At 36.7% G+C, this 13,587-nt stretch overlaps 1 protein-coding gene across 1 annotated transcript; it reads right to left on the reverse strand.

Moving 5' to 3' along the window:
• Positions 1 to 5,450: 5,450 nt before the first annotated feature.
• LOC131982644 (small integral membrane protein 10-like protein 2A) lies at positions 5,451 to 13,456 on the reverse strand. Its single transcript, XM_059347174.1, has 2 exons — positions 13,122 to 13,456; positions 5,451 to 6,197 (listed from the first exon to the last, which is right to left on the reverse strand). Exons 1-2 carry the CDS (start codon positions 13,299 to 13,301, stop codon positions 6,177 to 6,179), a joined length of 201 nt encoding a protein of 66 aa, XP_059203157.1. The 5' UTR covers positions 13,302 to 13,456; the 3' UTR covers positions 5,451 to 6,176.
• Between the last annotated feature and the right edge of the window lie 131 nt (positions 13,457 to 13,587).

Raw genomic sequence — 13,587 nt, forward strand, 5'->3', positions numbered from 1 at the left:
TGGACAGATAATTTACCGTGTGTGTGTGTCTGTGTGTGTGTGTGTGTGTGTGTGTGTGTGTGTGTGTGAAGCATGTGTATCTGGAGGAGTGTGCGTGCATGCGTGTATCTGTAACTGTAATCACATTAAAGGATCAAAAGCTTTGGGGTCGACCAATCAGAGCAGAGCAATCAACAGAATTAACTGCAGCTGTTGAATGTTCCGGCACAGTGACAGCAGAGGTAGACAGACTGGAATTTCTGCCCTCGAATAGAAATCATTTTTGGCAAAACCATAATACCTATCATTGATCCGACTTCACTTTGAGCGTCCTGAGTTCTTCCTGAACGTCTACATATGTTTTTTTTTTAAGAAAAATGAAAAAATAGCTTTGTTAGAGCGATCTAAAAAAAACTGTTACATCTCCCTTTTTCAGAAATCTTCCTGCGTTTTTAATATGGGAGCCAATGAGGCTGTTGGTGGTGTTGGTGGATCATCTGTGCATCCTACGCCCAAACTATAACTCTGACAGCTTTACCAGAGGATTGTGAGTGAGAAGACTAATTTTCCTACGTTTCTATGTATAAATTATTTCTGTAGAGTGGAATTTGCGGCCTGGAGCGCAGTTTTCAAATGTATTTTTTGACAGTTTTTTCTCTCCCTCTACACTCTGGTGATGATGTCACACACTGTGACACGAACATTCCGTGCAATACACACCCATTATAATCTCAGAATTTCTCCAAAAATGATCATGGTCATTGAACAGGGATTGGTAAAAAACTATATGACCTATCGAAACGTGGATTAATACACCGATACACAAGACTTGTGTCTACTGTTTAAAGTTTAAATGGAATCTCTAGGTGAAATTATGCCGGAGAAGTAGACGTTTAAAAATCTCCAATTATTGTTCTTTTTCCCTAATTTTTTTTCGGCCGTCCCATTCACTTCAATGCAAAATTTTGGGCAGTTTTTCGTATTCCGTAGAGAAAAGTAATAGCACACCGATCCTGATCAAACCGCATGTTTTGATATATAATTTGTAGCGGGACGAAATTGTGTCCGGAAGAGGAAGAAGCTTTATGCAGGATTCAGTTTACCATCTAAAGAGACGACTTCTCTAAGCTTTAAGTATAAAAGGCAACATCAAACCAATAAGAACTTACTGGACTGGTTTGTGCTCAGATCTGGACAAATGCCTGTTTAGTACTTTTAAAAAAGCTCACCAACTCTCAAGATCCCACACAAATGAATTGTTTAAACTTTATGAATAATGTGTGTGGAATTAAACCTACTGCATTGCAGCTTTTAATTGAATCGCTGCCATTTCCATTTGCAGCATTATCACTATTTCACATTCTCTCAAATAAAACACATGTGAGCTGCGTCTTTGTGTCTTTTGTTGTCTTTTTTTAGTTATTTTGTGTCTTTTGATGTCTTTTTTTGTTATTTTGTGTCTTTTTTTGGTCATTTTATGTCTTTTTTAGTCATTTTGTGTCTTCTTCTGTGTTTTTACATTTTTTGGTCATTTTGTCTTCTCATTTTATGTCTTTTTTTTTGTAAATTTGTGTCTTTTTTTAGTTATTTTGTGTCTTTTTTGGTCATTTTGTGTCTTTTTTTAGTCATTTTGTGTCTTTTTTTAGATATTTTGTGTGTTTTTTTAGTCATTTTGTGTCTTTTTTGGTCATTTTGTGTCTTTTGTAGTCCTTTAGTCCAACATAAAATGTGATTTTGAATCTTTTTCATCCTTTCAAAACACTATCATGCTCAATAAAGAAATGTAAATGTTGCAAATGTGAACAAAGGTTGCAAATATAACATATAAGAGGGTTACATCAAGTTCTATCATTTATACTAAATATATTTGACTCTCAAGATCCCACACAAGTGAATTGTTTAAACTTTATGAATAATGTGTGTGGAATTAAACATACTGCATTGCAGCTTTTAATTGAATCGCTGCCATTTCCATTTGCAGCATTATCACTATTTCACATTCTCTCAAATAAAACACATGTGAGCTGCGGCAGATGCCAAAGGCTAAAACTCTCTCTAATCTTTATTCCACAACCCCTTTTTTTATTCTGAGGGTACAAATGGTGGTTTGCAAAAACAGAGTGAAGATAACCCGACTTATCCTTCATCTATAGATCTCTCTCTCTCTCTTTCTCTTTCTGCCAGTCCTCTATGATAACCCTATTAAAATATTTTCCTCTGGCAAATCCCTGAGAAATAAATCCTCTTTTTTCCAGAAAAAAGGGGGTTGGGGGGGCAGGAAGGTTTGTCTGTCATATGGAGGAATACAGTTGCCTTGGCAACCCCGATGGTTTTACTGTGCAGCCTGGCATCAGAGCGACTGGCGAGGAGAAGTTTGCTGGGGACATTCTGTGTCGAGCGAGAGTGTCAGCAGTTTGAAAATCTACTTAAAAGAAGTGCACATTCAAGGGAAGAGCCAAATGGGTCTGCTGGCTAAGATTCACTTTCATAACACTTTCTTTTTTATAACCCTTTGATGCACAATATGGGTCTAAAGCAGGGGTCTTAAACTCAAATTACCTGGGGGCTGCTGGAGGCAGTATCAAAATGACCAAAAAAATACACAAAATTACTAAAAAAAAAAGACACCCGATGACCAAAAAATACACAGAATTACCAAAAAAGACACAAAATTATTTTAGAAAGACACAAAATGACCCAAAAAGACACAAAATGACAGAAAAAAAACAAACTACTTTAAAAAAGAAACAAAATGACCAAAAAAGACACAAAATTACTAAAAAGACACAAAATTACCAAAAAAGACACACAATTATTAAAAAAAGACACAAAATGACAAAAAAAGGACACAAAATGACAAAAAAAGACACAAAATTATTTTAAAAAGACACAAAATGACCCAAAAAAGACACACAATTACCAAAAAAGACACAAAATGACAGAAAAAAACCTAAATTACTTACAAAAGAAAGAAAAATGACCAAAAATAGACACAGAATTACCAAAAAAGACACAAAATTGTTGAAAAAGGACACAAAATTACCAAAAAAAAAAGACACATAATTATAAAAAAAAAGACACAACATTACCAAAAAAGACACAAAATTACAACAAAAAAGTAATTAAAGGGACCTTCCGCACACAACACGGTAAAGTGCCATTCATATAAAACTCACATTAAACTTTCATATCAAGGTGGGGGCCACAAAATATCGTCACGAGGGCCACAATTGGCCCGCGGGCCACGAGTTTGAGACCCATGATCACAGGAGATTCTTTTAATTGATGTAGATCAATCAGAAGGAAGAAGAAACATATTATAGTGGGAGGAGTTCACTTCCCCTTTCCAAAGGGGAAATATATGTAAAAGTGTGTGAGAGTAAATCTGATGTGAGGAGTAGTAGAAGTTCTGCCCACAGATTCATTACCTGAGTAATCCTCTCCTCTATCAGCTGCTTTCCTCTTCACAGAGACTGACAATCTCATTTTCAACTTGCAGGCAGAGTTTTTCTGTACTGCAGCAGGATGCTGCCACCATGTGGACAAATATGGAACTGCAGCAGTTCATGCAATAACAGAATAATAATTCTTTAAAGGCGAGACTCTGACCGGTGAAAACATTTTCATGCACTGATGAATTTTGACATATTGTGCCTTGCAAAAATGTGTGGAATTTCACAATAGTTATACTTTTGCATAGTTATATAGTTATATAAGTCATAAAAAACACATTTTGTACAACAAAAAAACCCCACATAAAATCCACTGAAAAAACATAATTTTTTTTTTTGAAAAACCACACAAAAAATTACAGAAAAAACACATAAAACACACACAAAAACACATATAAAACACACACAAAAACACACATAAAACACACACAAAAATCACACAAAACAGATAAAAACACAGTTAAAACACACCGAAAAAAACATTTTGAAAAAAGTTTTTTCAAAAACCACCCAAAAAATGACAAAAAAAACACACACAAAAACACACATAAAAACACACAAAAACACAGATTAAAAAACACACAAAAATTGACAAAAATCACACACAATACATTAAAGAAAACATTTTGCATTAAAAATGCTAAATGCAAACTGCAAAATTTGAAAAACCTCTGCAAAAACTTACACTTGGTCAGGTTTTTTTTTTTTACCTTTGCTGAAAAAGGGTTGATGCACTAAATTGGACATGGAAACTTGTAAAAAGCTGACAGCAGGACTCCATGCTGCTTCGTGTTTACGTTGCAACGTCATGAAGAAGTCTTGCTCCGGTGCTTTCATGGACTCCAGAGGGTTAAACAAGATCTCTCAGCTTTATAAAAACGAATGCAGTGCCTGTAGGAAGTATGTATTCATATAGTGGGAAATTAAATAGATTTTTCAATTATGGTCAAATGAGGTTGTGTGTGAAAGTGTGATGTACAAGGAGGTTTATTACTCTAGCGTAGTGTTGATACTAAAAACTAGCTGTCTTTTTAAATGGCAAAACCTAAAAAATGAACGAGGCAGAAAAGGCTCATAATTGTGATTTCATTAATTTATTACTTCCCAAATGTAATCACTCTTACCATCAATTCTGTAATTTCGACACTTTTTTTTACAGAAATAAAACAAATTCTGCTAAAAAAACAACCCAAAAAGAAACATTGCAGGTAATATTCATCCACCAACAAGCCTTTCCAGTGCAACTGATTTGCTGAAAGAACATCAATGAGTGTGTGGACATGTGTGTGTGTGTGTGTGTGTGTGTGTGTGTGTGTCTTTTTCATTGTTAAAATAATGATACGTCTTGGGTTCTTAGAAAAGTATCTAATTTTCATTGTTTTCTGTAAAAGTAGGTCCCCATTAGTCACCAAATAATCTGTGTGAGATATGCTAATTCATGTAAATGATGTACCCTGAAAGTATGTTTACTTGATTTTACCAGATGTCCCCATAAATCCTGATTAAAACATCACTTAATTTCAGAGGTTTGAAGGCGTGTATAGGTTAACTAAGCTATGGCAAGTTTACTCAATTTTTTTCAGCTCTCTACAACCTCTAGAAAGGGTGGTCCTCACAAGTGATTATTAAAAGTGGGGTCCCCCATGATGTATGAAAACCAGTGTATGTGTGTGTATGTGTCTTTTTCATTGTTAAAACAATGATAAGTCTTGGCTTCTTAGAAAGGTATCTCATTTTTATGGTTTTATGTAAAAGAAGGTCCCTATTAGTCGTTTTTCCCGGATGTCCCCATAAAGCCTGATTAAAACATCACTTGATTTCAGAGGTTTGAAGGCGTGTATAGCATAACTAAGCTGTGGCAAGTTTACTTAATTTTTTTCAGCTCTCTACAACCTCTAGAAAGGGTGGTCCCCACAAGTGATGATAAAAACTGGGGTCCCCATGATGTATGAAAACCAGTATGTGTGTGCAGTGTGTTTTGTGTGTGTATGTGTGTGTGTGTGTGTGTGTGTGTGTGTGTGTGTGTGTGTGTGTGTGAGAACACAAAGAAGACATGCAGTGATTCCCTTTGACTGCACTCAGTAACAGACTTTACATTTCCAGTAGCAGCAGCTGTATCTGTGTTTAACGTACCGCTTTAAACAGCGAGCCACGAATAAAGTGACCGAGCCACCGAGGACAGAAAACATGCTCGTTTGTGTCATGCGGTGCAGATATTTAACTCTTTAAATTAAAGTGAGATGTTGACACTACGCACCCTAATAAACAAACATACATGTCAGACAATGAAGAGAAGCTACAAAGTACCACACAGTCACAATCATCTGTTTCTGTTTTCAAGTCCACGCCAAAAACCTCCACATCCAGAGAGAAAAGGCAGCATCAGAACGCAGCCGCCGCCCGCCTCAGTCTGCACGGACAGGACGAGCGGCTCACGGGTCTCAGGTGGCGAGTTAAAAGGGCGAATGTGAGACATTTTGGCCCCCTCCGTCCTCACCTCGGCTCATTTTTTGCAGACGTCGCTGGCGTCCTCCCGCTCCGAAGGCACTGGGATCACTGGGACCACTGGGATCACTGGGCTCGTGTGACAACAACAAGCAGCCGTCGTGTCACTTTGATGCATCGTCACACAGAATTAATCGTCCTCCACATCGCTGTGCAGTGGCAGACAGTTTCTCTTAAAGGGCTGAAACATGGCGTTGCCCACTATTTAGTGATTTAAGTCCAGACACAGGCATTGAGGACTCAGTGGATTTCAATGTGGACCTGTGAAGAGATGAGGAGGCGGTCAGGAAACATGGAAAATTAATGCAGAAGACAGTTTTATATGCAGGAAAAAATGTTAACAGGTCACTGAAACTGTAATTTAACCGTCATTTAAATTCTAAACAATGTAACCAAATTAGGTTGAAGCACCATAGAGAGTGTATGTGTCAGCAAGTACAGGTACATCTCAAAAAATTAGAAAATCATCAAATATTTCAAGCCTGTTTTTCTTGTAATTTTGATGATTCTGGGTTAGAGATAATGAAAACACAAAACTCAGTGCCTCAGTATAAAATTAGAATATTGATCAGAAGTTGAATATGTGAGTCCACAGTTGGTATTTTGTGTCTCTTTTGGTAAATTAATGTCTCTTTTTGGTCATTTTTGGGTCATTTTAGCATCTGTTTGGTCAGTTTATGTATTTTTTTTGTTATGTTGTGTCTCTTTTGGTAATTTTATGTATTTTTTTGGCCATTTTGTGTCTTTTTTGTCATTTTTGGGTCATTTTTCCATCTATTTTTGGTCATTTTGTGTCTTTTTCTTTACACAGGTACATCTCAAAAAATTAGAATATCATGAAAAAGTTCAATATTTTTTGTCAATTCTATCAGAAAGTGAAACTTTTATATTATCTAGATTCATTACACATAGAGTGAAATATTTCAAGCCTGTATTTCTTCTAATTTTGATGATTCTGTCTTAGAGATAATGAAAACACTAAACTCAGTGTCTCAGTATAAAATGAGAATATTGTGAAGAAGTTGAATATGTGAGTAATTCATGCAAAAGGAGCCCAACCAAGTATTGATGTATAGAAATGAACAAATTTTCAGAAGCCTGACATTTGTGTGTAAAAAAATCATTTTTTTTATTGATCTCATGTAGTATTCTAATTTTCTGAGACACTGAGTTTTGTGTTTTCATTATCTATTAGCCAGAATCATCAAAATTACAAGAAAAACAGGCTTGATATATTTCACTATATGTGTAATAAATCTATATAATGTATGAGTTTCACTTTCTGAAATAATTGACAAATAATATTGAACTTTTTCACAATATTCAATTTTTTAGGTGTACCTGTATGTAAGCACTGATGGGAATTTGTAAGGTTAAAAATTAGGTAAAGTTAATGTGTACTTGAGGTTGAGAGTAGTTGATCAGTTAAAGTAATAATCGTATTGTCTTTTATTGATATTTAGTCAGAAAAAAACATTCATATGTCAGTTTTTTATAGCTGATAATCAATATATTTCAGTCCTTTGTTCAGCAAAGGAATGAAAAACATAAAATCGCTGGTTCCAGTGTCTCACATTTGATGATTTATATGATCATTAGAGTTGAATGATAAACCAGCCAGGCCAATAAATCGCTCTAGTTGCATTTTTTAGTTTGTTGTCAATAAATGCATCAGTGTCAACGTACATGTTGGCCAATAATAAATTAGAAACAGCAGTAAAGAAAAGCCTGCCTCCTAAATATTGTTGTTCCTATAAAAGTCCACATAGAGAAGAGGCCAGAGTGGACGGACGGGTCAAACAAAAGTCTTGTTTGTGTTTCGGGCTAAACCAAAAGTCATCGTTGACTTACTTTAACGTGTGTACGTTAGAGGAAGACGACACAAGATTTTCCTAAATAAACAACATAAAGGATCATACAAATTTAATCATCACTTATGACCAAAACAAGTGATTACTATGTGGGGAGGAAGAGTCCAAGTTTGAATGTTGTTTACAAACAGTAAGAGACATTTCCTGCATAGTATGCCTTTAACTTACATCGTCACGGTACACATACTATTAGGGTTGTCAAAAGTATCGATACTCAAAAAAGTATTGATACTAAAACGTTGTATTGGGATACGATACTCATTTTCAAAAGTATTGATACCTTGCCAAGGAATGAACACTTAAGTTATTTTTTATCAAGCCTGCCTAATATTGTGCACAGCATACAACCTCAAAATATTGTTCTAATTGTTATTTTTTATTGTATTTATTGTATTTATTTATTTTTTGCACTACCTCAGACCTGAAGCTTGTTATCATAGTTGCAGTTTCTTTTTGTACAACTGTTTTTTATTATAAATATTTAACCTGTGGTTCTGTTCATTTTTACATGTTGCATTTTTCTTGTTAATAAAAATATTTCTGTTAAATTTTGGCGTCTTTGTTTTTATCCTTGTGGTATCAAAAATGGTATCGAGTAGAAAATTTTAGCTACCCTACATACTTTGAGCTTTTCCTCAGACTATTCAAGTAGTTTTGTTTATTGTCACAGTGTTAACTACATGTTTAAAACTGCAATTGCAATACAGGCAAAAATAGATAAAAATCATTACTTTTTTATTTTTATAAACCTTTTTTATATCAATATCAGTATCTGCCTCAAAAATCCAGCATCAATCAGGCTACAATGAATACGTTTTACTATTTTTAACGTTTCATAGACCGTTTATTGACAAAGCAGATGGCTAAAATGTTATAAGATAGTTGAAGCCTTCATAGCGATATATAGAAAATGACATTAAATATTTAAAGTAGCAATATGTGATCCTTGGGAATGCGAGATGAGTTGGTACCAACTCAGAGTCTCAACCTTTAGTCTCCTCTAGTTGATGTGAATATTGTGAATCAACGTCTCAGTTTCAACAACAAAAAGTGACATTATAAGAAAACATTATAATCTTCATGAACATTAGCCAATGATCTTGCAAATGTTTTAAATGGAGTTACATTTTGTCTAACTATCCATCTGGAAAAGGTGTTGTGTCCTTACTGGTTTCCACACTAACTGGGTGCCGTGCTCTGTGTGCAGCTGTGTTCTGCCTCAGTTAGCAGTTAATAAACATTTAACTGGAGATTTCCAGGTGGCATCTCATTCCACTGTGGATAATATTGTTGTATCACAGCCACCTATACATAAAAAGAAAGCATGAAAATATAATGTTTGCAAGATCAGTTAGAGCTGGATTCAAATTCACTACGACACAATTTAATTGTTCATGAACCATCACCTCTACAGTCATGGAAAAAAATGACTAGACCACCTTGTTTTCTTCAGTTTCTTGTTCATTTAATGTCTGGTAGAACTAAAGGTTCATTTGTTTGGACAAATATAATGACAACAACAAAAATAGCTGATAAGAGTTTAATTGAAGAGCTGATATCTGGACATTTTCCAAGTTTTTTATTGATTATAACCAAGTTTATTAACAATAAAACCATGTTAAATGTCTGTATATGTTTATTAAATATGTGACAAATCTGCTAAATGAGGCAAAAAAACAGCTGCACACACCAGTAAGGCACCCAGTTAGTGTTGAAACCAGTAAGGACACAACACCTTTTCCAGATGGATAGTTAGACAAAATGTAACTCCATTTAAAACATTTGCAAGATTATATGCTAATGTTACACCTAGTTAAACTAACGCTGTATAATATCATCCTGCAATAAATCCTGGCTTCATGAAGATTATAATGTTTGTTACAAAGGTAACCAGTTAGTGTGGAAACCAGTAAGGACACAACAAAGGTAACTAGTTAGTGTGGAAACCAGTAAGGACATAACAAAGGTAACCAGTTAGTGTGGAAACCAGTAAGGACACAACAAAGGTAACCAGTTAGTGTGGAAACCAGTAAGGACACAACAAAGGTAACTAGTTAGTGTGGAAACCAGTAAGGACACAACAAAGGTAACTAGTTAGTGTGGACACCAGTAAAGACATAACAAAGGTAACTAGTTAGTGTGGAAACCAGTAAGGACATAACAAAGGTAACCAGTTAGTGTGGAAACCAGTAAGGACATAACAAAGGTAACTAGTTAGTGTGGACACCAGTAAAGACATAACAAAGGTAACTAGTTAGTGTGGAAACCAGTAAGGACATAACAAAGCTAGCCAGTTAGTGTGGAAACCAGTAAGGACATAACAAAGGTAACCAGTTAGTGTGGAAACCAGTAAGGACACAACAAAGGTAACTAGTTAGTGTGGGAACCAGTAAAGACACAACAAAGGTACCTAGTTAGTGTGGACACCAGTAAAGACATAACAAAGGTAACTAGTTAGTGTGGAAACCAGTAAGGACACAACAAAGGTAACTAGTTAGTGTGGACACCAGCAAAGACATAACAAAGGTAACTAGTTAGTGTGGAAACCAGTAAGGACATAACAAAGGTAACCAGTTAGTGTGGAAACCAGTAAGGACACAACAAAGGTAACTAGTTAGTGTGGACACCAGTAAAGACACAACAAAGGTAACTAGTTAGTGTGGAAACCAGTAAAGACATAACAAAGGTAACTAGTTAGTGTGGAAACCAGTAAGGACATAACAAAGGTAACCAGTTAGTGTGGAAACCAGTAAGGACACAACAAAGGTAACTAGTTAGTGTGGACACCAGTAAAGACACAACAAAGGTAACTAGTTAGTGTGGAAACCAGTAAGGACATAACAAAGGTAACCAGTTAGTGTGGAAACCAGTAAGGACACAACAAAGGTAACCAGTTAGTGTGGAAACCAGTAAGGACACAACAAAGGTAACTAGTTAGTGTGGAAACCAGTAAGGACATAATAAAGGTAACTAGTTAGTGTGGAAACCAGTAAGGACATAACAAAGGTAACCAGTTAGTGTGGAAACCAGTAAGGACATAACAAAGGTAACCAGTTAGTGTGGAAACCAGTAAGGACACAGCAAAGGTAACTAGTTAGTGTGGACACCAGTAAAGACACAACAAAGGTAACCAGTTAGTGTGGAAACCAGTAAGGACATAACAAAGGTAACCAGTTAGTGTGGAAACCAGTAAGGACACAACAAAGGTAACCAGTTAGTGTGGAAACCAGTAAGGACACAACAAAGGTAACTAGTTAGTGTGGAAACCAGTAAGGACAAAATAAAGGTAACTAGTTAGTGTGGAAACCAGTAAGGACATAACAAAGGCAACCAGTTAGTGTGGAAACCAGTAAGGACACAACAAAGGCAACCAGTTAGTGTGGAAACCAGTAAGGACACAACAAAGGTAACCAGTTAGTGTGGAAACAAACCAGTAAGGACACAAGAAAGGTAACCAGTTAGTGTGGAAACCAGTAAGGACATAACAAAGGTAACCAGTTAGTGTGGACACCAGTAAAGACATAACAAAGGTAACTAGTTAGTGTGGAAACCAGTAAGGACACAACAAAGGTAACTAGTTAGTGTGGAAACCAGTAAGGACACAACAAAGGTAACTAGTTAGTGTGGAAACCAGTAAGGACACAACAAAGGTAACCAGTTAGTGTGGAAACCAGTAAGGACACAACAAAGGTAACTAGTTAGTGTGGAAACCAGTAAGGACACAACAAAGGTAACCAGTTAGTGTGGAAACCAGTAAGGACACAACAAAGGTAACTAGTTAGTGTGGAAACCAGTAAGGACATAACAAAGGTAACCAGTTAGTGTGGAAACCAGTAAGGACACAACAAAGGTAACTAGTTAGTGTGGACACCAGTAAGGACATAACAAAGGTAAGTAGTTAGTGTGGAAACCAGTAAGGACACAACAAAGGTAACTAGTTAGTGTGGAAACCAGTAAGGACACAACAAAGGTAACTAGTTAGTGTGGACACCAGTAAAGACATAACAAAGGTAACTAGTTAGTGTGGAAACCAGTAAGGACATAACAAAGGTTACTAGTTAGTGTGGACACCAGTAAAGACATAACAAAGGTAACTAGTTAGTGTGGAAACCAGTAAGGACACAACAAAGGTATCTAGTTAGTGTGGACACCAGTAAGAACATAACAAAGGTAACTAGTTAGTGTGGAAACCAGTAAGGACATAACAAAGCTAGCCAGTTAGTGTGGAAACCAGTAAGGACACAACAAAGGTAACCAGTTAGTGTGGAAACCAGTCAGGACACAACAAAGGTAACCAGTTAGTGTGGAAACAAACCAGTAAGGACACAAGAAAGGTAACCAGTTAGTGTGGAAACCAGTAAGGACACAACAAAGGTAACCAGTTAGTGTGGTTTCCACACTAACTGGTACCAGTAAGGACATAAGAAAGGTAACCAGTTAGTGTGGAAACCAGTAAGGACACAACAAAGGTAACCAGTTAGTGTGGTTTCCACACTAACTGGTACCAGTTAGGACATAAGAAAGGTAACTAGTTAGTGTGGAAACCAGTAAGGACATAACAAAGGTAATCAGTTAGTGTGGAAACCAGTAAAGACATAACAAAGGTAACTAGTTAGTGTGGAAACCAGTAAGGACACAACAAAGGTAACTAGTTAGTGTGGAAACCAGTAAGGACATAACAAAGCTAGCCAGTTAGTGTGGAAACCAGTAAGGACATAACAAAGGCAACCAGTTAGTGTGGAAACCAGTAAGGACATAAGAAAGGTAACTAGTTAGTGTGGAAACCAGTAAGGACATAACAAAGGTAATCAGTTAGTGTGGAAACCAGTAAAGACATAACAAAGGTAACTAGTTAGTGTGGAAACCAGTAAGGACATAACAAAGGTAACTAGTTAGTGTGGAAACCAGTAAGGACACAACAAAGGTAACTAGTTAGTGTTGAAACCAGTAAGGACATAACAAAGGTAACCAGTTAGTATGGAAACCAGTAAGGACACAACAAAGGCAACCAGTTAGTGTTGAAACCAGTAAGGACACAACAAAGGTAACCAGTTAGTGTGGAAACCAGTAAGGACACAACAAAGGCAACCAGTTAGTGTGGAAACCAGTAAGGACACAACAAAGGTAACCAGTTAGTATGGAAACCAGTAAGGACACAACAAAGGTAACCAGTTAGTGTTGAAACCAGTAAATGTTTAAGAACCGAGCAGTCAGCAGACACAGTTAGCTAACTGTCATTAACAAGCTGGTAAACAGGTAATTTACCAACCCGACTGGTCCGTTCACCAGGAGGAAGAGTGATAATAATAATTACCTGTAGTCTGACATTAAACATCATGGACGCCACCAGGTAGATGTAAGGGAATCTGATTCTCAGTCGCCATGCCAGATCAAAGAATATCAACAAAGTCCTGGTGAGTCCCTTGGAGAAGACTCCGTAGGTCCGACCGGCGGAGCCCGAGAACCGGAGCACCAGGTAGGACAGACCCGCCATCCGTTACTAAGGTTACTGTGACGGTTAGTGAGGCGGCCGTTACCAAGGTTACTGTGGCCGTTAGTGAGGCGGCAGGATGACTGGTGAGTGACAGGTCATGTTTCTATCTGTGACTGAGCTCCATTTTTACTGCTGCTGCTCCACCCCGACAGCTTCTCTACCTGTTATGGTCAGCGGGAGGACTCATTACGGTGTGACACACACACAGGAAGTTTCAGATCTGGGCTTCCTGAAGCGGCTTAGACTCGCAGGCAGATTATTATTATTTATTTATTTATTTTTCATT

This window comes from Centropristis striata, chromosome 13 (assembly GCF_030273125.1).
Source record: "Centropristis striata isolate RG_2023a ecotype Rhode Island chromosome 13, C.striata_1.0, whole genome shotgun sequence".
Classification (NCBI taxonomy): domain Eukaryota; kingdom Metazoa; phylum Chordata; class Actinopteri; order Perciformes; family Serranidae; genus Centropristis; species Centropristis striata.